At 42.1% G+C, this 27,223-nt stretch overlaps 1 protein-coding gene across 2 annotated transcripts; it reads right to left on the bottom strand.

Annotated features, from left to right (window-relative positions):
• TRPM6 (transient receptor potential cation channel subfamily M member 6) lies at positions 1–26,430 on the bottom strand. 2 transcript variants are annotated; one of them, XM_049634040.1, is made up of 9 exons: positions 26,222–26,430; positions 22,397–22,447; positions 20,860–20,925; positions 18,635–18,921; positions 18,267–18,349; positions 17,298–17,503; positions 10,165–10,216; positions 5,692–5,798; positions 1–3,090 (listed from the first exon to the last, which is right to left on the bottom strand). In XM_049634040.1, exons 3-9 carry the CDS (start codon positions 20,903–20,905, stop codon positions 2,957–2,959), a joined length of 915 nt encoding a protein of 304 aa, XP_049489997.1. In that variant the 5' UTR covers positions 20,906–20,925; positions 22,397–22,447; positions 26,222–26,430; the 3' UTR covers positions 1–2,956. The 2 variants fall into 2 exon arrangements, with proteins under 2 accessions (XP_049489997.1, XP_049489988.1); XM_049634031.1 differs by lacking the exon at positions 26,222–26,430 and having other exon boundaries at positions 22,397–23,026.
• Between the last annotated feature and the right edge of the window lie 793 nt (positions 26,431–27,223).

The following is a 27,223-nucleotide window of genomic DNA, read 5'->3' on the forward strand; positions in this document are numbered from 1 at the left end:
CAACGGTGATAAGGGCAAGAACTGGTGGAAAATTCAATAGACAAGGTGTAGGTTGTTAAAAGCTATTTCCTGGAAAATTAAAACAGAGAGAGATCAAAAGAATTGTGTTGGGTCTTAAGGAATTGGTAATCATTCCCTTCTAGATTAAAAATGCAAATCTGATTTATTACCTAGTGAATGAAATCCATGATCATTTGCAGGTTTTATTATTTCTTTCAATAAATAATGTCAAAAGCTCATAATGTGTCATGTTTAGTGCTAGATGCTGGTGACCATTGGAGAAAGACAACAAACCATGACAGGGGCTTCTGTGTCATGACTTCTAGAACCTTAGTGATCCATCTCATCTCAAACAGTAACAAACAACCACCAAGAAAATACAATTGTGTTTTAAACATTCGGTGAATGGTTGTTTAGGAAGTCTTAGTCACCTAGAACTTGTTTTGCAAAGCCACAGAAAATAGTAACAGGGTGAGGAACACCCAAAACTATATCTGATCTCATTCCCCCAGAGCACTCAGAGGCTTTAAGATGTCATGGGCAGAAGTCACTCCAGGAACACACAGCCTCGCTGAAAGGAAAACATGTACATAGGGTACCTGCAGGAAGGATTCCTGGGAACCTGGCTGCCTCTCCGATCCCCTGATTCAGATCCCATCTGTGACATGGGCTTTGTGCTCATGTGAGAATTGGGCAGTTCATTTTTCCTCAGTGGTTCCTAACACCAGCCCTAGCCAGGTCTTCTTGCTTTCCCCAATTCTCTTATACAAGTCAGACTTACACCCACTGTCAGATGAAACATGGGACACATCACTGCCTCCAATATTCCCCCCAGGAGTCTTTTTGTTTTTGTTTTTTAGTATTAACCAGAAATCCCAACTTGGTACCAAAGGAAAAAAAAAAAAACAGAAAGAAACATGACACATAAAGCTTTTTAAGGGTGAAGAAATGCTCTGTTCATTGCATCCTCGTCACTGACACAGTACAGAGAAGGCACTTAGTAAATATCTGTTGAATAAAACTGACCGAATGAATGAATGAATATCCACCCTTCTGTGATCATGAATCGCTCAAAAGTCATGACTGTCACATCGGTATTTGCATGCAAGCAGTCCTACAGTGATCTTTGCCCAGCATTTCATATTTTTAAGATATTATTCTGGTGATTTTTCTGAAAAAAAAAAAAAAAGGAAGAGAAGGGAAGGGAAGGGAAGGGAAGGGAAAGGAAGGAAAGGAAAGAGAAAGGAAGGGAAGGGAAGAAAACGAGAGAGGAGGGGAGGGGAGGGGAGGGAAGGGAAGCGCATAACAGAAATTTGAAATCAAAATGCATTTGTTTTCAAGTTCCATTCCAGATAACAAATATTTGACCAATCAATTAATGCCTGCCTCTTTCCACAGTTGAACACAGCACTGAGGTACTCGTAGATCCCTTACTGATTTTCAGAGTAGGGTAAAGCAGGTAAGCTCTGAAAAAAGCGTGAACATTTTATCCCCATTGACAATCAAGAAACCACCCAATCTCCTGCCCACCGCCACTCTCAAGACCAGAGTAAAATGGGTAGAAATTAGTCCTTCGCAAGCCACACAAGAATCGTGTGTTGTGTCTACAACCCTTGGCAACCTGAATGTGTAGCTCTCCAGCCCTGAATGCCTGGGCAACTTTTCCCCTGAAGCATAACCTAGAAATGCAGGCATGTCACTTAAAAAGCAAACCAGCTAATGTAAGGGCTAGAGATAAAGAGGAGTTGACATTTTCCAAACTCTCCATTCCCTCCTTGTGTAAAAAGCTCATGCTAGTTCTGAGGTGGGGTGACCCCGATCAGTACAACAGAGTGATGGCTGATCCCCCAAAGGTTCTGTGCAGTGCAGTGTCCTGGCAGCCTTCCTTTGAGCCTCTGAAACTGATACCATGTTCTCGGGCCGTACTTGAAATGTACGCTATGGCCCTCTATAAGCCACCAGCCCTCTGCACTGGGATGAAGCAAACACCTTTGAAATGCGTTTTCAGTCAAAAACATCATCTTTCCCCCGAGGACCTGACAGAGTAACTTAGCCCATAATATTATATACGAAGCTTTGGAAAAGGGAGTCAGGTTTTAGAGTTTGGCTTAGCCAACTCTAACTGACGGTACTCCTGAGCTTAAGGGAAGGGAAGATATTTCTTGGCAATTTCTACTTCTACATATCCCTGTTCCCCTTTAAAAAAAAAAATGAAGAAGGATGCAGGAGCATTTGTTTTAGATTTCCCTTTTCCTTTCTTTCAGAGGAAACTGAAGTGTCCAGGCATCGTGTGATTCACTGACAAAACCTCAGCCCCATCTAGATTTCACCAGGATCCTAACTTTTTTAACCGGTGAGACTGCGCGGGAGTGTGCTCCAGTCTATGCAAATACACCCATTCCACCGTTTTCCCTGTGGTTGCTCTTTAAAGCCCTACGCTTCAGGAAAGGAGAGAGGAGAAGTCAAATGCCTTTTTAATGTGCGTGTCCCTACAGAAACACAACGTGTGGGTGAGGTAACGAATCGCGGTGGGGGCTAGAGTCGGCATACACAGTGCAGCGAGGAAATAAATTAAATTCATCTCCCTGGTCCTTCAGTGCCCACCGTCCTGCTCCAAGGGTTCTAAGCAACCGGCTAAAGCAATGAGGTATGAAGGAGCAGCATCCCCAGGGGCTCGTCCGAGTGTCTTCCTTCCCAACTACAGGAGGACGAACACGTGCAAAGCACTGCACACACAGGGCAGCATCCGGGGGAGCCCAGCCATCTACACCAATGAGGTCTTGAGGCAGGACAACACTTGAGGCTCGGAAGGCACGTCTCAAGGAGGGCCGCGGGGTAAGGCCGTCCTGACAGAGGCTCCGGTGTCATGGATGTTACTCCGGTCGGTCTTTGTTCCCACAGAGTCCACCGAAGGGAGGGCAAGTACTGGTGTCCTCTTGCCTCTCCTTCCCCTTTTTCACAGTCGTGTGAGGTCTTCTGGAGAATTCCCACCCCCTTCCCTCGCCGGAGGCCCCTCGGCTGGTTCTATTTTGGTATCAAGTCCAAAAGTGGAATTTAGCCTTCCAGGGGAATAGTCATTTCTTTTTAAATCTGCAAGGAAAGCAATTAAGACAGTTATAGGGGGACCCTCGAGAAGGTAGTGTTCACACGGATGAATTGAACTTCAGGTCTGGCCACGTGCTCAGAAAGGACCCTGCCTCCTCAGGTCACAGACACGTGAAACTCACCCTCCACCATGTCCAAACCACCCCCCCTCCCGCCGTGTCCACGTGTCAGTCTAACTCCCCAGTGCTGTCGTAGGTTTGCGTTCACTGGGGCAAGTGAAGAAAGATTTGGTTGCTGGATTCAATATGCAGCACCCTAGAAGGCATGGCCTGGATGGAGTTAAGCGAGGCCAACCTGGAAACAGGGCATTTCCGCTGCTGAATGGTGTGCAGGACCAGGGAGCTCAGCCAAAAAGGTAGACTCGAGATTTCAGTGCTCAGTGTTCTACGACAAAGCTGTCTGTAGGTTTGAGGCTGCCTGGGAAGGCTTCATCCAGTTACTGGATCCTATGCTCCTTAGAGCCTCCTTCTTCCATTTGAAAAAGAAATTATTGGGGCGCCTGGGTGGCTCAGTCGGTAAAGCGTCCGACTTCGGCTCAGGTCATGATCTCACGGTGTGTGTTTGAGCCCCGCGTCGAGCTCTGTGCTGACAGCTCGGAGGAGCCTGGAGCCTGCTTCCGATTCTGGGTCTCCCTCTCTCTCTGCCCCTCCCCCACTCGTGCTCTGTCTCAAAAATAAACATTAAAAAAAAAAAAAAAAAAGAAAAGGAAATTATCAAAAGAAAGCACTGATAGGAGTGTAATCTCTAGGGAGAAGCTTATGGAGGAGGGTGGGCTTTTGGTGTTTATGTAGCATTTACTGCTGTATTGATTAAGATTAACCTTAAATATGTACTCCTTACTTTCCTTTTTAATGTTATATGGGGATTATCTGGACATAAAATGAATACGTATTTTAGTTTATTGATAACCAGCACTTATGGAACATATGCGTATATTACTTCGATCCTCACATCAATTTTATGAGCTATGTGCTATTATACTCAGTTTGTGGATGAGAAAATCAAGGCCCAAGGTCACATAGTTAGTAAAAAGCATTACTGGGATATGAGCTCAACCTATCTGGCTCTGAATTCTATGCTCTTACATACTATCTTAAATTACTTTTCCTTTAAAAAAAAAAAAAAAGTAAATCATAATCAAGGCCAAAGAAAAATCACCTGTAATTCTATTTTCCTAACTAAGACTTTTTTATACTCATATTACCAAATGTCTGAATACATGAGGGTACTCCTTATTTCCACCGAAATGTGTTAACTAAGGTTTTGAAAGAAAACAAATATTAAGCCTAGAATTGGAAGAATTACTGAATGACTCAAAACCCACCATGGTGGGTTTAAAAAAAAAACAATCTCAACCTTAATCTTGCAGAAGAGCTAACTGGACTCAAGGACAGAAGCAGTGAGTTATGTCTCTGGTCTCCTGTTCTCTTAGCCGATCAGATGCAGTCCCTGTGTCTGCCAGAGAGAGGAGGCCACTGGGGAGCGTGGCCACCATGCTGTGAACTGATCTCTTTGCTCAAGTCTGCCGTGTGGCCGTGAGACAGAATCCCGAGCAGCTACAAGATGAGAGTGAGAGCCCCCCTCTCTGCTGTTCCAGTCTGATCTCTCCCCCGACCCAACCATCCATCACCCCTGGCTGCCAGGCTATTTCCCACTGGAACTAGAAGCCTGATCCCAATCCCAGTCTTCTGCCATGCCATGCCATGCCTACACGAGCTTCTCAACCTCCTACCTCTATCTCCAACGAGAGTACAAGTTGCCCTTCTTTGTTGTAAACTGACACCTACTCCACCCTAAGCTACGACGGATGATGATGATCTTTTACCAATTTCCAATTCAGGGCATGCTCACTTATTCTAAGGCAGGAAGGACCACTCCGCTTAAAATATGTGAGATGCCAGTCTAAGGACAAGTTTGGTATGACCTAAGGAAAAGAGGGAACACGCTGAGACAGACATGAAGCATCCCTTCTGAGATCAAAGAAAAGAATTTGACAGAGTAGGACTGCCAGTCTGGAGGACACAGACCTCCTGCTGCTTGCTTTTCTGTTAAGAATATTTTTCTATGGAGACTATGTCAGTTTTGGACAAAGTGTGCCATATCATCAAATCAAATTTTTAAAAATACACATTGCAATATATGTTTAACGTGGCCGGTTTTTGTAGTGAAAAGCACTATTTTAATTGACAGCTGTTGTTTCCCTAGATACTCCACGGTCCCGAGCGTCCAATGGGTAAATAAGGATTGAAATCCTGTGGACACCACACGGGACTCAAAGAGGGAGGGGTCGGGGGAGACCTGCCTCAGTTCAATTTTACCCCAATTAAGTTGGTAAACCTTTCCCCTTGGAGAGACTGTGACAAGTATTGGGCCCAATGTTGTTTTATCACATTTTGGCAGAACCTGAAGTAAATCCCTGTCCTTTTAATCCCTTCAGAGACTTGAAAAATTTGCAGTCAGAAAGTCAGGACTCGACTGTGAATGAGATAAAAATGTGATTGAGATTTTCGACTCCATCCCAGGTTACAAAGGATGTTGTTCTAGGAGAGATTTACTAAGAGAGAAATAGAATTGTTCAGAGCGTACCCGGGAGTTTGAGCTTCCGGCAGCAGGAGTTGCAACGATGTTTCGCAATGAAGTTTCTAATTGCATCTTCCCCTAAATTGGCTGGTCCAAACACCATTCCTCTTGATCTAGAGGAAATATCAGAATATCAATGAGATCACAGTGAAGGAAAAGGGCTCAGCTAGGATTCTCTGAGATACCGAACAGTATCCCGTAGTAACGCAGTAAACTCGAAGGAGCCAACAAAGAATAGAGCACTTTGGGGAAAGCAACAATGTTAGGTTTGCGAATTTAAAATTCAAATGCACTTAAATCTTTGTACCCAACTCCAAGACCTACCGTGAAACTCATTTCAACGCTAATCCGATAGAAGAGTGAATTTTCTATGTACCGCATTAAAACAAAATACAGTCAGACCCTTTTTTAATGCCTATGGGGGGAGAGTGAGTGACATTCGTGACCAAATGTTCTACTCAAATACTCGAAAGGTGAGGTACAAAGTAAAATAAGCGTACTACGGGAACACACCTTCTGAAAAGATCCGAAAACATTGTTTCAAACCCAAATGCTTTTCTGAAAATAGTTGGTATCCTCAAAAACAAGTGCCTGACAAGACCCTACTTCCAGCACTCACGGCGCTCCGGACAGATGGATTTTATCCTGCAAACTGCTAGAGCTGGGCTCTTTGTGGAAAGACAAGACCACGGGAGGCATTGACTTTGTGGAAGTGAACTACGTACGCTAATTGTAGGTGACAACATTACAGACAGAACCAGCGTAGATGAGGCACCTTCTGAGTACTCCATAAAGCAGATCCCTGGCAGATTCCAGCCTCAAAGTTTGTCCATGATAAGGTCACAGACAACGATTTCTTTAGGCGGATGCTCTGCACACCGTGAAACAGAGTACACCAGGAGCACATCCAAAGCAACTTTAGGGAAGCTAACACTTGAATGACATGCAGAGTGGAAACGGCACATTTTAAAATCTGAACTCAATTACCACTCCTAAATGCCACGTCTTAAGGAAAAAAGAAAAGCAAACTATCACAAAAGGAAACAATAAACTCCGCTTCTAAGGAATGTGGTTTTTCAAAAAGGGACGTGGTGTAAAAAAACTTTTTTTCCATCTGAGTATTGAAACATTTATCTCAATTTCCACTTCCTTTTGGCAGAACAACAGTAGCTGCTCTGAAGATGTGCCAAGCTCAGAATGAGGGTTGATGTCAGTTTGATCTCAGATTGCCTCGTTGCTCTGAGGCTGGGAGGTGGAGGAAATCTCTTGGGAAGACAACGTGAACAGACACCCAGGATTAACTTTCCTGGCCACTCGATCGCCCTCACAAAGTGCGGCTCTGGTGGTATTTACCCGGCTGCATAAGCTACCTCTAGTTAACTATTCCTCTTTTTCAGTACATCTGGTGAAATCAAATGTGGGAGAAAAAAAAAAGAAAAAGTAGAATCGCTCGATATTTTGTACCAAATCTCTTACGATGCCAATAGAGTGAAAAATGAAAGTGTTATTTCAGTCATTCCTCGTATATTCTGTCAAGCGGGACCCTGTTGGGAATACTTCATTCTTGGATTCCTTACTGCCATTCCTTTCCTCCCAGTAAAGCAGAACGCACCCCCGCCCACTTAGGGATGTAACATTGATTCTCAGATAAAAGCTTTAAGCTAAACAATTTCCCTCGATGAGCTTTGTGAAAGTTAACGCAAAAGAAAGTTACTCTAAAATGCCTGTATGAGGGGTCTGGCCACTCCCTGTACAGAGGAGAGGGGAAGGGGGTCGTAGAAACATTCACATGCATCTATTGCATGTACAATCCTACCGCATGCCGACAGCCTTGAGGTCTTGGCAAAGTTTAAAAACAGCAACAACAACAACAACAACAAACTGTTTTCCAGATCTTTCACAGCCCAGCAAAAGCAAGTGGTAGTTTGGTTCCACAAGTGAGAGAATGCCAATTAGCACCATGTACACACAGATTTAGTAAAGAACATCTAATGACCACCGTCGTCATTTCGGACTTGTCAAATGCCCCAAGCCATCAAGGCAGGGAGTGGAAAACAATCCCTAACTGCCAATGACTGAGGCAGCCTCCAGAGAGGCTTGGTGACCCCCAGGAAGCACACCAAGTGGCCAGACAGGCTTCGGGGGAGAAGCCCCCTGACGGTGCCCTCACATGCACAAGTCTGGCGAAAGAGCAGAGACAAGAGGCACTATAGATTAGAGTAGAAGCCGTACCACAAAAAATCTTCTCCTTTGGTAGAGGGTTTTTCCCTTTCATTGGCCCCTCATCCTCGTAGGCAAGTTAAGCGTCTTCACCAGGCTTTAGCTTTCTCATTTGGGAACGGGAAGGAGGACGCCTACTTCCAAGGTTGTTGTGAAGGGCAAAGCAAGCGTCACGTGAAGGCACTTGCTTCAACAGGCACTTCTCAAACTTCCAGTTACCCCAAATCGCCTGCAGATCTTGTCAAAGTTCAGACTCTGATTCGGTACCTCTAGGGAGGGTCATGAGGGTTTGCATGTCTGACCACCTCCCAGGTGCTGCTGTCACTGGTCTGTGGCAGGTTGGTCACACAAGGCGCTCAAAAACGTGTGCCTCGTTGAACCAATTACACGTGACCTGCCACCACTGTGAGAAAATAGTTACCTTCACCAGGAAAACCCACTTCGCCCAGAATGAAGTAACCCCACCAAACCAGGCAGGCTACAGTGACACCATCTGATCAGTTTCCAAAATTCCTACCTTCAAGTCATAAACAATAGAGTCTGCCGTAAGACAAGAGGTCCCTACCCTTGGTTGCCCAGCAGAATCACATAGGTGACTTCTCAAAAACTACAAACATCAGGACTCCATCCCCATAAATTTTGATTTGATACTCATTCTGAGAAGCATTTTTTTTTTTTTTTTTTTTTTTAGTTTCCTAGGTGACCTTAATAGAAACCGAGACCCCCTGGCCTACAGAATGCAATTAAATACTCAACTGTCAAGTGGGATAATATAAGCTTCTTAAATTCTAGAAGTTGGAAATATTCAGGTCACTTTAAATGACATACATATCAAGGTCAAAAATGTAATAGGTGATGAAGTATACATAAACTTGGTTCATTCTTTATGCAAAAAGTTTTTCACTGCAAACTTATCAAGGAAGTACTATGTATAGTACAAGGTCCGTACTCTAAACCCTTGGGCACATGGTGCTATGGAAGAAATAATATGTATTTATTATGCATAGAAACTGTATGCATAGGAGCATTATGGATGACCTTTATCTTCTCTAACTCACCTAGTCCAAAGAAATAGCTAAAACACTTTTAGATGAACCTCTTGGCATAGATGCCTACACATGAGAATATATTTAGAGTAAATAGTTGAGGGGGAAAAAAATAGCACATTAAAGCAATGAATGTTTACAATATGAGTGTTATGGGAGACAGGTAAAAATTTCAGGTGTTATTGTATGAAGACTGACCACATAGATCATTTCATATCTATTTTCTACAACCCAGGGGCCAAGTACAGACATTTAGGACAACTGAGAGGTCAAGCTACCGTATGCTAGCAGTTCTCAAAGTGTCGTCTCCAGGCCAGCAGCATCAGAACCGTCTGGAAACTTGTTACCTTATTTGACCTCACCCCAAACCCACTGAATCACAACCAGCTCTCCTGGTGATTGATTGTGAGGGAAGCTCATGTTTGGGAAGCACTGTTGTCGGCCATTTTGATCAGTCCTTAACCATTTTGATCAAAGTCCCTTTGATCACCTTTCACAGAAGAATAAAACCTCAGACCCTCCGCTGCCAAACTTTCCCCAAAGCCTACTTCCGGGATCAAATGCCCATGGGAATTCAAAGGACAGGCAGACGACTCATTCTTCTGTGGAATTTAAACTGCATCCCTGAATTTAGTCAGACAGTCTGATGCTTCATATTTAGGCCCTGTTTTCTTGGCCTCTTGTAGATTTGCTGTGACTGAATAGCACACTCGATGCCTTTCAATTTATAGGCATGTGATCGAAGACGTGAGATGCAGTGACTCCAATGAGAAGACAACAACGAAATCTTTGCTTCTCCTATGACACTAACTGTTTTCGTGTCAAAGCCTATAGAAGTTGAACCTACCCATATTTCTCTTTTGTTTGGGCCACCAGAAAACTCAGAGTTAAATTTGCATTGGTTACGGCATTGGTCTTTATATTTTCCATTTATGTGTATTAACTCCAAATTTCATCTTATTTCCATATGTTCTTTTTGTTCCCATTTCCTAAGTTCTGCGTTAAAAAAAAAAATCTTATGGTATTAGACAGAGGTAGATATAGATAGATATAGATCCAATACAGATATCCAGCTTCTATGAAAACATAAGCTGCCTCAAAATCTTTCTAGGAGCTAGGCAAGAAATATAAATGTTTAAAAATTATTTTGATAAAACCATGTACAATGTGTTAAGTGTGATTTTCAAAATGAGAACATCATAAATTAACTTACTGTTTGTCTTCAGGTTTTATAACAGATGGATCAGTCAAATTTTCCCCAACACCTCCAAAGAAAAAAGAAAATGCATTTAGCAAATGGGGATTTCACTTCCTCAGAAACTCAAGAAAACAATAACCAGAATCTTAATTTCTTTCTTTAAACTTGCATTCACCCTGTAGTAAGTTCGACATTATGTGAATTAAATGTACCATAAAAACTGTCCAGGTGGGCTTGAAAATTTTAGTAAATTCACTGTCTCCCGCAACGCCCTCTGTTATGCTATTATAAACTTTGAGGCCACAAATGAATGTCTCGGCGATGTATTCACAGTTACTGATGGTGGTATCCATCATTCATTTACCATTTGTCTATACTAGACATTCTAATTATATTTTCTCTAATTCTCAGCTACCATAAAGGGAAAGCATGAGCATCCTCACAGCCTCATTTTGCCAATAAGTACATTGATGTTCGAAGACGATGAAGCAATTTGTCAGAGTCTGCACAGTTCACGAGTGATGATGACAGGATTCGAATTGAGCTAAAGCCTGTGTCCCTCACATGAGGCCACGGTCTCTGTAGGTGGAGTCCGTCAGTGCTCGGCAGGGCACCAGGTGCTGTGTGGTTCTGCAGATACAACCACTGCGCCATCAAAGGCACCCGTTAAATGCTATATACGCAGCATTTATATCCAGGAGAATATACATGCTCCCAAATTCTTGATCTGGATGCTGGTTACACATATGTCTCGGTTGTGAAAATTCCTTGAAAGATATGCTTATGTCGTGTGCACTTTTCTGAAATGGTTTTCTCCAGTAAAATTTACTTTTTAATTACTTTTTTAAAAATTGACACCAAAGCATAAAAGGATAGCGTAAGTGTAATTCCATGCTAACACTGATCAAAATGGCAATTGACACTCAGAGTGACTCTGTTACAAAATGGGTGAGGGGGTGCCTGGGTGGCTCAGATGGTTAAGTGTCCAACTTCGGCTCAGGTCGTGATCTCGTGGTTCGTGGGTTCAAGCCCCATGTCGGGCTCTGTGCTGACAGCCCGGAGCCTGGAACCTGCTTCAGATTCTGTGCCTCCCTCTCTCTCTACCCCTCCCCCGCTCACACTCTGTCTCTCTCTCTCTCTCTCTCTCTCAAAATAATAAACATTAAAAAAAAAATTTTAAAGGGTGAGGGAGATGTTTCTGATGGTAGTAATATCTGCCATGCTGGGTATGTTTTACCATATGTTAAATCTTTCACAAGGAAATGTAACCCTTATAGTTTATAGCTCTTTCCTCCAAGAAACTGACTTCCTTAGGAAAATGACCTGTTTTTGGAGTTTCCAAGCATTTTTGTGTCAGGACCCTCTTTGCCAGACTGGGGAAACAAAACGGATCCCCTTCTCAGAATAACGTTTTAAAATGCATAATTTAAATACATAAGATTGCAGAGGAAACCAATGATACTGAAATACAGTCATCAAAATCTGTTTAAATTATACTGCAATACATGTGCTTCTTTATTAACACATTAAATAACAGAATCTAGTGCAAGTCTATAACTACCGTAACATCAAGTAATACATAGTATAACAGTGTTTTGAGATATCTGCCAACATCATAAAGTGCTATGTTAATATCGGTAATTGCGATTGCAAATAGTCATGGGTACTCCTAATACCACTGTGGTTTGTGGTCTCCATGATAATCAAAGGAAATGATGAATTTCAGTTGTAGGTTAGTGAAAATAATAGTGTAATTTGTTGTCTCATCAAAGTTCACAGACCCTCTGAATTTTCTTTAAGAGCCTCTGGCTTAGAATCTCTTTGTACACTGGTTTTGTACAGGGAAAGTAACAGTAAGGCTGAAACTCAGGCTCAAGGGGAAGTGTGTAAAATGTGATTTGCTCGGTCTTTGTTCTTTTTAAAGAAAAAGTCACAGGAAGCTCTTTATACCTTTTCTTATTATAGATACAAGAACGAACAGCCTAGAGAGGCCCTGCTTTTCTAATGATGTAGTACATCAACAGAACAACAGACAGAAAGTGCGAATACCATCAACAGAGACTAAAGGCTACAGATCCTTTTCATGTTTAAGCTCAGACCTAACTTTAAGCCGGAACCTTTCTAGCAATGACGAAAGCTTTAGGCTGATGGCTGAGGAAACTGTAAATTTAAGCTGGGAATATGCAGAGTACTTAAAGAGGTCATGTAGATGGGAGAAAAGGAGGTTTATAGGGGAGAAAACGTCTTATCAAAATCACATCAGCTCCAGTTTACTTTAAACCTTGTTGCGTGTTAGATAGGCAGGAGTCAAAGGGATTGGGTCCCACTCATGGGCTCTGTCGTCTTCTAGTTATGTGACCTGAACACCTTCTCTAATCTCTCTGAATCTCAATGTTCTCATCTGAAACTGTGCGGAATAATGGGCCTCATCTTATACACTTACTGAGGATTCAGTAAACTATTGTATACAAAGCTGCTTAGCAAAGTGACTCAGAGAAAGCTAAAACATGCCAACTGCTATTTTTATTATCTTTTTTCTATCAAGACCTCTTGTGAAGTAAAACTGTATTTTCTTACCACTGGTAAAATCATGTTCTGATGATCTCATTTACCTAATGAATAAATCCCACAAGGAGAATGAGAGTGGAATTTCCACAAACGTTTATATCCCTAAATCCAGTCTGATGATTCAAAGTGTAACTACTAAATACATACTTTGGGGCCTTCCAATGGCAGAAGGAACGTTCTAGTGAGTGAGAAAATATGGAAGAAAACTAGCCATTTCAACGTCCAAAAATCCCAATCGCACGTGTTTACCGAACTTCAATAGGGTAAATGCCCATGTGCACGTAGTACGCAGCATGGCCTTGTGAGAAACCCAGACACGTACATTCTGATCCCAACCACGTTGGGATACATTGGTGAGCTTCTACATCTTGGAAATAAGTTACCTTCTTTGTAACAGCAGGATTCATTATGACAGTGTTAATGCAAATGCTTACTCTGGAAAGTGCTTTGCTGAATATAAAAACCTATACTTCCAAAGTTCTTTGAAAAATATAATGAGTTTTAAAAAAAGAATGCTCTAGACCACTGTAATTTGAAGTATCATTGTTTTTCATTGCTATTGCTGGGGATTAAATGTTGGATTTCACATCTAATGATGATGAGGCAGGCCTTCATATGTAGGATTTTTAAATGGAAAGAAACTGGAAAACTACAGTATAATTGCAAGTGATCAGAAATTGGTCAAGCCTTGGGCCACCTGGGTGGCTCAGTCGGCTGGCCGTCTGACTTTGGCTCAGGACATGATCTCACGGTTCATGAGTTTGAGCTCCACATTGGGCTCACTGCTATCAAACCTATCAGCACAGAGCCAGCTTCAGATCCTCTGTCTCCCTCTCTCTTTACCTCCTCTGCTTGCACTCTCCCAAAAATAAATAAATATTAGAAAGAAAGAAAGAAAGAAAGAAAGAAAGAAAGAAAGAAAAAGAAATTGGTCAAGCCTTTCCTTAGAGTTCAGCATCCAAGCCCAGTGTGGCAACTCCTGGGTTAGTGATTGGCACTCCTTTGGAAGAAAGTAGAAAAGAGAAGAGAAAAAGAAAAAGAAAAACTGCCAGAGTGTTCCTCATTCCTTCTTTCTCCCAAAGCAATAGGGAGCCACAGCAAGCTGATGACAATTCACTTCCATTTAAAAAAATGTTTTTATGTTTATTTATTTTTGAAACAGAGAAACAGAGCATGAGTGGGGAAGGGGCAGAGAGAGAGGGAGACACAGAACCCGAAGCAGACTCCAGGCTCTGAGCTGTCAGCTCGAGCCCACCAATCATGAGATCATGACCTGAGCCGAAGTCAGACACTTAACCAGCTGAGCCACCCAGACGCCCTGATTCGCTTCCATTTTAAAAAGCCAAACAGAGATTTGGAGTGCCTGGGTAGCTCAGTCGGTTAAGCGTCCGAATCTTGATTTTCGGCTCAGGTCATGATCTCACGGCTGGTGAGTCATTGGGCTCCATGCTAACAGCACAGAGCCTGCTTGGGATTCTCTGTCTCTGCACACACACTCATGCATACACTCTCTATCAAAAAAAAAAAAAAAAAAAAAAAAAAAACAAAACAAAAAAAAAACAAAAAACAAAAAACAAAAAAAACCACATAAGTAAGAAATAAATAAATAAATAAATATAAAGAGTCACACAGAGATTACTACTAACAACAATAAATGACATTACTGAGGACTCACTATGTGTCAAGAACTTGCCTCATTTCAGCTCCTTAACATAAGGGGTTAACAATGAGTTAAGTGCATAATATCATTTCTCCCATTACAAATGAGGAAAGTGGGACTCAAGGTGGCTGCCCCCTGGTCACACAGCTAATTCATGGTGAAGCCAGGAGTCAGACCCTAACACTGTCGACCTAGGGCTCTTTCTCCAAACTGCTGCCAGTAGGTCTCTCAATCTCTACCCACTCCGAACCCATCTGAACAAGGTACCATCATCTCTCCAAAGACTACAATACTAACCAATCAAATACGAAACTGAACCAAAAACCATTAAGGTATTCTAAGAATACATATATTCTCCCCATTTCTCCTTTCCAACTTGGTGTGGATTAAATATCGTAATGCATGAAGTCTTCACCCAAGTGCCTGACGGAAAATAAATACTTGGTAGATGTCAGCTGCTTGTAGTAGTAATGTAACTGCTTATAGTTACTATTATAGGACTCATATTCTTCCATAAATTCAGGCCTCCCCAACTGACCAAAACTCTCCAATAAGTATCTCAATTTCTTCATGCTTGTTCTATGATGTCCACTCTCCTCTTCTTTGAAGGTCAGTGTTTTGACATCGTTTATTTGGAGTGGCCTAGTTCTGCAATTCACATAATTGCCCAGTAAAAGAATAAAGTTAATTCCATTTCCCCCCCAAGACTATCAATGCAGCATTTGTTCTGTTTAATGTCACTTTGGATTACTTAGAGACATAAAAATCCCCAAACATAAACATCATTAAAGAAAAACCTATTCAAGTGGAATACAAAACACACTAAAGAGTCATCATTAATTCCTTAAAGTTTTTCTTTGGTTGTTTTTTTTTTGTTGTTTGTTTGTTTTTGTTTTTTCTTTTTAAACAACTCCACCCAAAACTCAAAGCAGAGACACTCAAATACAGATGAAAACAATCAACCTCTCTCCAACATGAGCTACAAAAGCAGATGCCTTGGGCACCAGCATGCTGAGTTTACATGGATCACGTACTTGCTGGTTTAAAAGCTGAATCATGTTGACTGTTTTAACTTTTGTTTATATTGCTTCCTAAAATATTGTGTTTGAGGGTTAGAAATATAACTCAACTCTGCAAACAGTACAGATCTGAAAAGACAGCAGGACTTATGTGTACTTTAAAAAGTCTATACACATCCTTGAGCACATGGTACAAATTTCAATCAAAATGTATTGGATGTTGCTCACGATGCCTCAGGATTATTTATCTTGACTGTGCCCAGCCTCCAAGCCTGGCTTCCAGTGCAGAATCCCAGGATTGGAGAGGTGGGGAAGTCAGAGAGCACAAGGGATAAGCCCAATCTGTTTAAATGAACCATAACATGGTTATGTCCTCTGAAATTCATAAAGAAACAAAAGACAGTATCATGAGAAGAAAAGAACATAGATGGCCAAAACAGCTTCAGTCTGCATCCTGGCTCCCTCTGTAGGAGCTGTGCAACTTTGCGCAAGTTATTTAAACTTTTTGGGCCTATCAGGTCATGATCTCACGGTTCGTGAGTTCAAGCCCCACGTCAGGCTCTGCAATGGCAGCACAGAGCCTGCTTGGGATTCTCTCTCCCTCTCTCTGCCCTTCCCCACTCAGGCTGTCTCTAACTCTCTCAAAATAAATAAGTAAAAACTTAACATTTATAAACCTCCTGGGCCTAAATTCCCCATAATATCTACCTTGAGGTGCTGCTTCTAGGATTAAGTCCGATAACTTCTATGAAATTTCCTGGACTAAATCCCCTATTTAAAACCAAAGCCGGGGTGCCTGGGTGGCGCAGTCGGTTAAGCGTCCGACTTCAGCCAGGTCACGACCTCGCGGTCCGTGAGTTCGAGCCCCGCGTCAGGCTCTGGGCTGATGGTTCGGAGCCTGGAGCCTGTTTCCGATTCTTCATCTCCCTCTCTCTCTGCCCCTCCCCCGTTCATGCTCTGTCTCTCTCTGTCCCAAAAATAAATAAAAAACGTTGGAAAAAAAAATTAAAACCAAAGCCCCAGTGAGTGAGCCCAAGGACTAAACTTTGACCTTAATACATATTTTGTTCTGTGTCTTCAAGGAAAGCCTGCTGGAAACACTCAGTTTTGTGCTGCAGGATTTTAAGTCACATGGGAGGTTGACAGTGGAGAGACTAGCTGATCAGAGGCTTCCATTAAATATGAGTGTACTGTGTCGCCTCTCTCAGACTGAGTTTGTACTTTCATGAACTGTCATATCAAGGTACACAGCAAAGAGAGCAAGGGAAACTATAAACTACTAAAGCATTGAGCTCAAAATCATGAAAAATGCCCCCAGAAATTACTTTCCTGTGTGTATAAACACACGTCTAAGTGCTGTTATGAATGTTAAGTCCCAGCCATAAAGCTATAAAACTAGAAAATTTGGTACAAAATTCATTCCCCATTGAGATCAAAGTTTCAGGCGTACTTAAATTTTAGGCAGCTAATCATCAGCCTATATTTTTCTCTGGAGCTAAATGGGAAGCAACATAGTAGGGGCTCATGATCACCACTGTCCAAAGTCTCTGAAATAAATGGTCCTACCTCCCTTCAAAGCCAGGTAGGGCAACTCAATACATTGTCCATCCTGGTTCTTGCAAGATTTCTTGGGACACCTGCCTGTTTTCTCACCCTCTGCACAGTCTCACAAATAATAAATACACTCAGAAAATTGATATCATCTTTCAGTGTTCAAATCAAGGGGAAGAAAGCATACACTATCAGGGAATGTCTCCACTGAAAGACCTTAACTGTGGCTTTGAGCAAAGAAAGAGCCAGGGTCAAATGTAGCTGACAACGACATGCAGAAAGGATCCCTGGTCAATGGTTCCTGAACTGTGCCTCATGCTTGTTTTATCAAGTCCTCGGCGATCAATCACCTTGCAGATCTAAAACCAGCAGCTCTCCCCGGGTATACTCATAGGTCCAGTGAGAGAAAGCCAACAACAGCTCCTCCAAGGTGTTGCTGGGGGCAATTTCATCACCATTGTTATTGTTGTACTTCCGGAACTCTCCCGTCATATACTTCTCAATGGTCAACCACTGGTTAGCCGAATGGCAGTAGATTAAGAAAACTTCCAGAAACCTGTGAGGGTGAAAAGGAGGCCAGTGAGTCCCCCACAAGGCAGCAAAGGTGAAACTCACGTTACCAGACAGTCAGCAGCAGGGAAGATTATCTAACTCTCGCTCGAGGCAGCCTCAATGAACATGCCCTTGCCTTTCTGTGGCAGGGACAGAATGCAAAGATTGAGAGATTTTCCCATGCCGACCGACCTCCCTTCTCTTTGAGGAAACCTTCCAAATCCCTTATGAGTACTGGACTCAACTTTGTTTCTTGCCATGCTCTATAGAGTTCCTTAAAAACGAAACAATAAAACTTGACCATAATCCCCAGCACCGAATTATGATCCATCTCCCTAACGCAAGCATCTTGAGACACTCAAGCAAAAGTAACAAGAGTTCATTCTCATAAAGTTCCCTAATTTCTCTAAGATATTAGGGGAAGAAACTGCTTAAAATAGAAAGGTTTTTCTTCCATAATGTTCCCGGACCTTAGTAACGACATCTAGGGTCTCCCTGTCTCATGTAACTGAGAAGTTAGTCATGGTCTCTGCCTGAACTTCTCTCTTCCACTCACATAACTTCAGTGTTTAAGCCAAGATATTCCTGGGACACCTACCTTTCTTGTTACCAGTCTCTGGGACTGTGGAAGGAATAACCCAAAAAGAAGATTGTGGAGAACTACCCTGTGGGTCTGGCATTTCTCATGACTAACAGGGCTCAGAAGAAATTGAGAGAAGTTCCTATTTAAAATGAAGGACTGGGGTGCCCTTATTCCCTATACTCACCTTGGCGTGTAGGGAATGGTTTGTGGTTTCACTTGGTTGAAAGTATAGATAAGCTTTTGAGCAGCTCTTTGTTGTTGAATTTCCTACAAAATTGGGAGCATTGACAAAAATATTAGTTTGCTATCATATGCACGCTGATCAATGATCACAGAAACACTCAAGGCCTCCCCAGTGTGATTTTTAGCCTCATTCAGCTCCGACCGCTCTATTCCAAAAGGAAAAGCTCTACAAAACAAAAATAATGAAATGCCACCACTTCCAGAACAGAACAGGCTATCCTCTGGGTTGAGGATAACGGTCTCCAATCAGGATGTAGCCAGAACGCCACTCTTTGACCTATCCAGCTGGGCTCTGGGTCTCGGACTTACCCTGAGGCAAAGATGAAGCACAGTACTCTCCTGGAAGATTCTGTGCCATGACTGCACAACCTCAGGTAGAAAGGACTTCACGATGAAAACCTGCCCTGGCCGGAGAACATCATCCTCGGACCAGGTGCTGACGACCCTCATGGCTTTGCGGAGCCCGCCGCCCATCTCCTCTCGGGACAGCACCTGGATCATTGCGGCTCTTCCTCGCTGGGACCAAGAAGACATGCTTTTCCCAAGATTCAAAGGGGAACTCTCCTCCAGCCTGTAGACAGTTACCTCTTCTCCCGCTACAAAAAGAAGTACAGGTGAGAAGTTCAATGGTAGCTCATGTCTGACAGGGACGGCGTCCCAAATAACAACTCAGAATTCATTCCGTTTCCCAGTGAACAGAAGAGAATGGGAATTTCACCTCTGCAGGAACAAGTACAGAACAGAAGCATGGATTTTGGCCACGTTATTGTCTCATAAAGGGCAGGGGTAGAGAGAGGGAGGGAGGAGGAAGGGACAAAGCATCAGCTGATATATAAGAATTAAATTGTTCTTATTATAAACTATAACCAGACAAAATGAAAATCAAAGTAGCAGAGCTATGCTTCTTTTGTTAAATACAAATACGTCCAAAGAGATAGTTTAATCCTGTGTTTTCATTACCATCCCCTTTAAAGCCTTATTAGATTTTTCCCTAATTCCCCCTTCCATGACATTTTAATACTAAAAATACACTGTGTGTATGTACATGTACTGATACATGCATGTACTGTACGTGTGTGTGTGTGTATAATGACATGTACATACAATATATACATAGAAATATACATACTTACATACAGACATATAAAGATATATACAGATATAGAGATAGAGATACCTGTGCTTTATACATAAAAAGAAGTTTCTGCTCCCTTAGGGGTGATATTACCCCTACTGAGAACTCATGGTTTAAACACAGCTAGAGTTAGCACCAAGGTCATATCCCAGAGCCTCCCCCTCCTTCCTTTGTGCCCTTAGACAAGTTCCTGAAAGCCTCACTTTCCTCAGCAGTAAAATGAAGGTGAAAATAATGCTCACCTCACTGGGTGGCTGTAAAGATTAACTATGTTAACTTCACTAACGTGAACTAGAACCTCAGATACCAACTCAAGCCCACTTAATAGATTTTAGACACAAAATGCTCTTTATAACTGCTAGATAACTTCCACTTTTAATGGAACCTAATACAGTGTTCCTGTATTAGGAGTCTTAGACTCCACCTAATACAGTGTTTAATGCTTCATAACAGAAGGAACATATTCTAGACACAGTTTCTGCCCAACCTGTGTTTGATTTTCTCCTTATACCTCTGCTTTAAATGCCCATTTTGTTTTGTTTTGTTGCTAACACGATACTGATTTACCAAGAAAGGAATCTATTTACTCACTCTTGCATCGAATTGCTTACCAAAAAAATATGTCTAGGTAATTCTTATTCAATACTCAATAAATAATTCGAATACTTATTGTTGGTACCCAGATAAATGCCACTGACGGTCTCTTTAGACTTCTAAATACTTAAATACTTAGAGGATTTAGAGCAGAGCTCCTAAGTTGCAGAACTAGCCATGGAGTCATGAGGAAGGAGAAGGCTTTTGCGTCCCTGATCAGAAGCCACCTGATCTGTCCCCATATGAAGAGAACTAAGATCTAGGACAGAGTTGTTACATTGTCAGCTGGCTGGACAGCAAGACTCGTGGTAGTCTTGGCTTAATGCGAGCTTGTTTTTCCTTACTACTTCAGCCTTTAAAAGTGGCATTTACTCTCTGAGCTAAGAGCAATTAGTTTACATGAAACAAAACAAACAAAAAAACAATACACAAAGCATTTCCCTTCAGATGCCTGTTAGTTTTTACCGTATTGACATTTATCTCTTTCTTCTGTGTTTATTACACATGGTTGGATGGTTCTTTTCTCTCCTACTTCCAGCCTTACATCAGTGAATGCCAGGTGCAACATTATTGCTTTTTTCCCAACTGCTGTTCATTATCGGTCCCATCCCTACAGCATTAGATTTTGACCCTAGATGCTGGCTAGGCAGTTAACAAGAATTTCCACTTTAGGAAATTCGTCTCACTAAACCGCAACCACTAGCAAAGCAAAATATTCAGCTAAAACGATGCAAAATGGTTTCTGCTTCTCAGATGTTATGCCTCTGCCCTGGCACGGCCTCAAGAAGGTAGAAATGGCACTCACCAAACAGTTGGATTGGTGTAAATGGTATAGTCTGAGAAAGCCTCATTAAATTATTCCTTTCAATGGCTGCAAACAAAAAGAGATTTACTATTTTAAGTATGCGTCAGTGGATTGAATGCACAGCAAGCCTCCCCCACATCAATCTACTCATACAACACAGAAAATGTTCATTTCAAAGACCCCTCACTTTTGCTTTCATCAAAAATATTACCCACAACCCAGTTTTAAAAAGAAACTATGCCTTCAACAGGAAGTATACCCCAGTCTTACGAACTATATGAGATTACATAACATCGTCCGAGGTAGGGCTGTCACTTCCACTCTCCCGAACATCACATCAGAGACTAATCCATACATATGTGGAACTTTCCTTTAGAGAGCATTCTGTGGTCTTCCTTCTCTGGTCGGTCTTTTCCAGAGCAAATCTAATGCACAGTGGACTGTGGGGACATCTACTGTTGACTTTGCACAGTTCACCTTCTTTTCCCAGAGAGAACCGAAGACCAGTTTTAATTAGAAGCAAGTGATCTGCATTTTCCTGTTAAGAGCCGTATCCTAACAGATCAGAGTCAATATGAGTTCCAGTATTCTTCACCAGACTTTCTAGAGTTGACAGCTGGAGTCAAAATATTGGATTATTACTGCTGAGCTGAAAGACCCAGTTATAAGAGCCTAGAATGTGGAGTCTGGAATCCACTGAAACACTATTCACTACGGAGGAGAATTTAGGAAAAGGCAGTCTATTAGTGGACCTTGAACACATGACCTTGATATGATAGTAACGGTAACTGTCACACCAATAAACTCTCACTCATGTGCTGAGCTGTGTAAAAAAGACCGTGTAAAAGGCTTGGCTGTGTATCATCTCATCCAGTGCTGACAGCAATGACACGCAGAAGACCAACCAATGGCACAAGTCCAGTTGGTTGTTACATCGCTTTGCATTTCAAAGTGATTCCCTCTTAATTCTTACTAGCCCTTTGGCAGATTGTTCCTCAGGAAGGGCAAGTACAATTACTCCCACTCTGAAAGAAAGACAACTGAAGCACTGTGAAGCAATGTTGCTTATGAGAGTCAAGACCCTTGACATCTTGTTTAATGACATCCTTGTAAGGTGTCTTTGTTGAACTTACTCAGTGGGGTTGGCATTCATTCGGTGGTTATGTTCACTTGAGAGCCAGGGAGGGTATAAAATCCTCCTTCAAAGAGCTAGTTTTAGGCCCCATCCAAAATATGGAGATCTCTGGCTTCGGACTTGTAAGGACTTTTTAAATCTCAAGGTCACCCTTCTCCTTCACCATTTGGAACTTGCAAATACAGACAAAAATGCTTTTTAATTCCATATTCTCTTAAATCCTAACAACTTGTTTTCCCAAGTAAATGGCAAGATAAGAAATCTGAATGCTCTTCTCATGAGAGTGAATAACATCTTGTTGGGAGTCGTATCAATACTTCAAAATTCATCAATACTCCTGTTCACGAGGGCAGAATCACAGACATTTAGCTCAGTTGACATGTCTAGGTGCATGTGTCCTACCTGAATAATGATGGTGAGGCTCTTGAGGGCTTTTTAAGGAGGCTGAGATTTCTGAAATTGTAGAGAAGATTGGCATTTTAATTACGTGGCTGGTGATAAATACATGCTTATGAATATATTGCCTTCAGAGTTATTATTGAACAGGTTAATCACAATGGCTTCTCAGTCTTTGAGAAAGATTGCCTAATATCCTTTAACCACGTTATTGGGCATGGTATCCTGACAGCTTCCAATCATCAATGTAATATCTCCAAACATGTTTATATAGGGAATTGGAGAAAGACAGGTAATATTAGCCTCAAAGATGTATTTCCTCTGAACCAATTACACCTCTGGGTTGTGGAAGACACTCGGCTGCCCATCACACTTCATGACATCCCCAGAGCACAATTCTCTGAGCTCCCACCAAGACGCAGTGCCCATATAAAGACATTATTAATACCAAGTTATTAGCAGTCCACTTCACTGACCTAAAATGACAACAAACTGATGAAAACAAATTAAGAGGCATACACCAGAAACAAAGAAGTGGGTGGGGAACATGATGCCAAGGGACTTCTTTGTTGGGAACACCTCCCGCAAGTTTAACTGGTTCCCTTCTACCTTCTCAAGTCCTAAATTACAAGGCTCTAGAGAAATCCTTTGCAACAGTTTTGCCATTTCATAAAATTAAAATTAAAGTGGAGAACTTTAGTCTCACGGTGGCAACTTCTTTATACCTAGTAGAGTAAGCAGCATAATGAGCCCAATTTCACAGATCTCTCTGGCTTCTTGTTGCTGGATAAGGAAAGGAACAAAAATCCCTTCCTCTGGGGGTGCTTGGTAAACAGTAACATCAGCAAAGAAAAGACTTTCTTTCTTTCTCAGTTCACTCAATAATAAAAATTAAAAAGTGTTCAGCTGCCACTATAGGTCATGCTGGGCAAGACAGATGTGAATAAGTTATGGCTTCTGCCCTTGAAAAAAGAAACTGTGAAATACTGAGAGCAAAAGACATGTAAACTATGGTCACAACACGGTTGGCTAAGTAACGTAATAGAGGTGTATACAGAGACTTATGGAACCTTCATAGACAAGCAATGTGATACTTTTTTTTTTTGAGAGAGAGAGAGAGAGAGAATGCAAGTGGGGGAGAGGGGCAGAGGGAGAGAGAGAGCAAATCACGCTCAGCACGGAGCCTGATACGGGCTCGATCCCACAACCCTGAGACCATGACCTGAGCCAAAATCAGAAGTCAGACACTCAAGCGACTGAGCCACCCAGGAGCTCCTCGATGTGATATTCTTTTTTTGATTTAATTTTTAAATTTATTTTGAGAGGGAGAGAGCACACACGAGTGAGAGAGGGACAGAGAGAGAGAGAGAGAGAGAGAGAGAGAGAGAGAGAATCCCAAGCAGGCTCCACACTATCAGCACGGGGCCCTTTGCGGGGCTCAAACTCACAAACCATAAGGCAATGACCTGGGCTGAAATGAAGTCAGACACTTAACCGACTGAGCCACCCAGGCATGCCAATGTGATATTCTTCAAGAGTATGGACATCTGAATCTGAGAAAGCTGAGTTTCAGTTCCGGCTCCACCATTTAAGGAACTGTGGGAAGGAACTGTTCACATTCATTCAAAACATATTTATTCCACACCTACCATGTGCTTGAGAGAGGAGCAGTAAAAACAAAAAAAAAAAAACAAAAACAAAAGAAAAAGAAAAAACAGGTAAAATCTCTGGCTACATTCTAGTAAAAGGAAAATAAACAAACAAGTAAATACATAGTGCATACAGTATTACATATATTCAAGCTACAGGGTTAGAAAGTGTGGGAGACAGGGAGGCTATTATTTTAAGGGTGGCAAAGGCAAGGCCTCTGTGATAAGGTAAAATGTGAGCAGAGACGTGAAGGAAGAGAGGGATAGTCCTATGGCAAAACGAAAAATATTCCAGGTAGAGGCGACAGCAAGTGCAAATGCCCAGAGGCAGGACCATAGAGAGTGTGGCCAGAGTGGACTGTGCCGAGAGGAAATGGGTTTGGAGAGTGGGAGGAGGGGCAGCAGATCAGTAGGGCCTTGTAGAGCCTGTTTGGACTTCGAGTTTACAGAGTGTGATGAGATGCCATTGGAGCAGAAGAGTGACTTGATTAGAATCTCAGTTTAAAAGGGTTATTCTGGCTACACTCTGGAAATTGACTGTCAGAGTGCAATAGTTTGGAGGCCATCCTGTAACCCAGGATCAAGATGAAGAGTGGTACATGGGGGTAGCAAAGTGGTCAGATTCTTGATATATTTTGAGGGATGGGTTGGAAGCGGGGATGTGGGAAAACAGGAGTGAAATACGATGGCGAGACTTTGACCTCAGCAACTGGAAGGATGGAGTTGTCATTTCCAGAGATGAATGAGGAAGAAGAGGGTGCATTTTGCCTGAGATGTCTTCTAGGCACTCAAGTGGAGGGGTGCATAGGAAGGTGGTCATATTCTATGTGGCAGAAATGTTGACCTAAAGAATGAACTTGAGCCTGGAAATTTGGATGAGGGCCAGGCTGTCGAAAGCACCGAGAAGAACTAAGGAATTTGCAGCCAATCCTGTAGGTAACGGGAAGCCCCTGGAAGCTTCGACATAAGTGACGGTTCATCTTTCAGAAGGTAATTCCAGGGTGAACACGGGAAAGTGCAAAGGGAGAGAAACCACCAGAATGCTAACATGAAATAAAGGGCAAAACTTTTTTACTTAGGAAAATAAATGTTGGAGGCTGTAAGGCAGAAGCAGTGGGGTAGGGCAAAACAGACACCTTGTAAGGATGGGGGGCGGGAGGTGGGGGTAGTACGGAGTTAGAAAACAAAGTTGATGGCTAAGAGGAGTGGGCTGGGAAAGGCAGTATACATGAGTAAGAGGCCCAGTTTGGGCAAAGGAAGAGTAAGTGATGGGAAACGCCAGGCAACAAAGTAATACAATTAATAGCCCAGGAAGAAGAGCCTCCAAGAAACTTTGAAAATGGATAAAATGGTCAACATCAAATGCTACAAGTTCCATGAAGACTAAAAAAAAAAAAAAAAGGTTGTGTGATTTGGCATCTAGAACGCAGCTTCAGTAGAGTGGTGGGCACAGGCACTATGCAGAGCAAATGCTAATGCTCTCTCATTAATTTCGAGGTGGATAGAAGTGGCAGTTTGGAAGCTCGGTAACATCGAGAAAACAGTTATTGTTTCTTTGGTACAGAAAATGACTTAAATATGTACGTAGTTGAAGGAGAAGGAAGCAATTGCAAGAGCTACTGAAAACCAGAGAAAGTGGGATGGAACAAGGCCGTGGAAGAGAAGGAACCCCATCTGCATCAAGAGGTCAAGAACATGGAAAGGAGCTTGTAGGCTGTGGTGAAGTTTGAGAACAGCCTTGAGAGTGGTTTTGCTAGGGAGTTGTCTCCCATGACCTAGCCCTACGCAGCCACTTGGGGCACAGAGGCCTACAGGAACCATACGGAAAGGGTATCCACATATAAGATGAATAGCTCTTAATGAGCTATATGTAAAAGCTCATTAATTGACAGGAAGAGTGGTCGAACAGTTGAAATGAGCTCAGTGGAAACACTCTCACTCACAGAGGAAATTGGAAAATCACTGTCAAAAATAGGCAGTTCAAAAGAAAACTTTAAACCATACATCAATCCTGATTTATGTGGAGAAAGACAATCAACTTTCTACTTTTCTACTGAACTTTCTACTTCGTATAATACGCAAAATCATAAATAGAACTTCAGGAACTACAAAAATCTCAGCAGGGCAGTGAACTTCACCATGAATAAAATGAAAAATAACATGTTTAAATACAAAAACTTACTGTCAACTCCATTTGAACTTCTCAACCTGTTTGAAAAACGAAAATTGTTTAGATAATTCTTTAAATCTGTCAATTACCAGAAAAAGGAAAAGTATGTGCAATAGTAACAATACAGAGTCTATATGTCTATATATATGTATGTGTGTGTGTGTATTTTCCTTGAAAGAAGTGTCGTTTGACCCCTATCTCTATCAATAGAGAAATGGTTTGCAACCCTGCGATTATTTTCATAGAAAAATGAATACCACATATGTGTGTGATTCATTTACTGCACACGCTCTAAGCTAACCAATATAAGACTTCACTGTGTTTGTGTTGTTCTGGATCAATTAAACTAAAGGGTTCCTGAACTATGCAAAGCAGATGCCTACAAATGAGTCTGTGAATGTCTCCGGACAAGCCTACAAATCAGTTTCATTAGCCCACGTGGCCCCTAAATGTTCATGGACTGAAATTAACTCTCTGTAAATTGTTACTTGCCCTGCTCAAGTGCACAAGTGGCCACAGGCAAGTCTGAATAGACGCATTCAAAGAATATCTCCAGTATTGAAGGTCCTTAGGGAAGAAAGTACAATTACAATTATTGTTTAATTTCATGCTGCAATAACCCAGTACTCTGCATGAGCACAAACTACTGAACCTCTGGGAGGAGAAAGTCATGTGCACTTGGAGTCTAGAGGCAGGCTTGCACACAGAGACCTTGATGGCAGTTCCAGAAAAAAAGGCCATCTCAAATAGCGCTGGCTGAAAACTGCAAGTCACATTCCAGTGCTTAGGATCAACTGGCCTTCACACGTTAGATGGTTTAGAATTCTGTTCCCCCAGCTGTACAGACAGTTTGATGATGTAACTAGAGAAGTCCAGAAAACACTACAAATGAAATACAATAATTTTGCTTGGCTGGTTTTCAAACTTTATTTCTCGGAATAAATAAAATTCCAGGAAAATACTCAAGCCTACACCCATGTGACTTCTCTATCTCCTCCCTCTCTCTCTCTCTCT

Source organism: Panthera uncia, chromosome D4 (genome assembly GCF_023721935.1).
Source record: "Panthera uncia isolate 11264 chromosome D4, Puncia_PCG_1.0, whole genome shotgun sequence".
Taxonomy (NCBI): Eukaryota; Metazoa; Chordata; class Mammalia; order Carnivora; family Felidae; genus Panthera; species Panthera uncia.

What these genes read in the sequence shown, in the direction of transcription:
- TRPM6 (XM_049634031.1), bottom strand. Translation starts at nt 22,472, where the DNA reads ATGCCAATCTTCTCTACAATTTCAGAAATCTCAGCCTCCTTAAAAAGC. An exon ending in GCTGGTTTTAGATCTGCAAG is followed by an intron (nt 10,217 to 17,297) that starts GTGATTGATCGC and finishes TTTTCTTTGGAG; the next exon opens with GTGTTGGGGAAAATTTGACT. An exon ending in CCGGAAGCTCAAACTCCCGG is followed by an intron (nt 3,091 to 5,691) that starts GTACGCTCTGAA and finishes CTTTCCTTGCAG; the next exon opens with ATTTAAAAAGAAATGACTAT.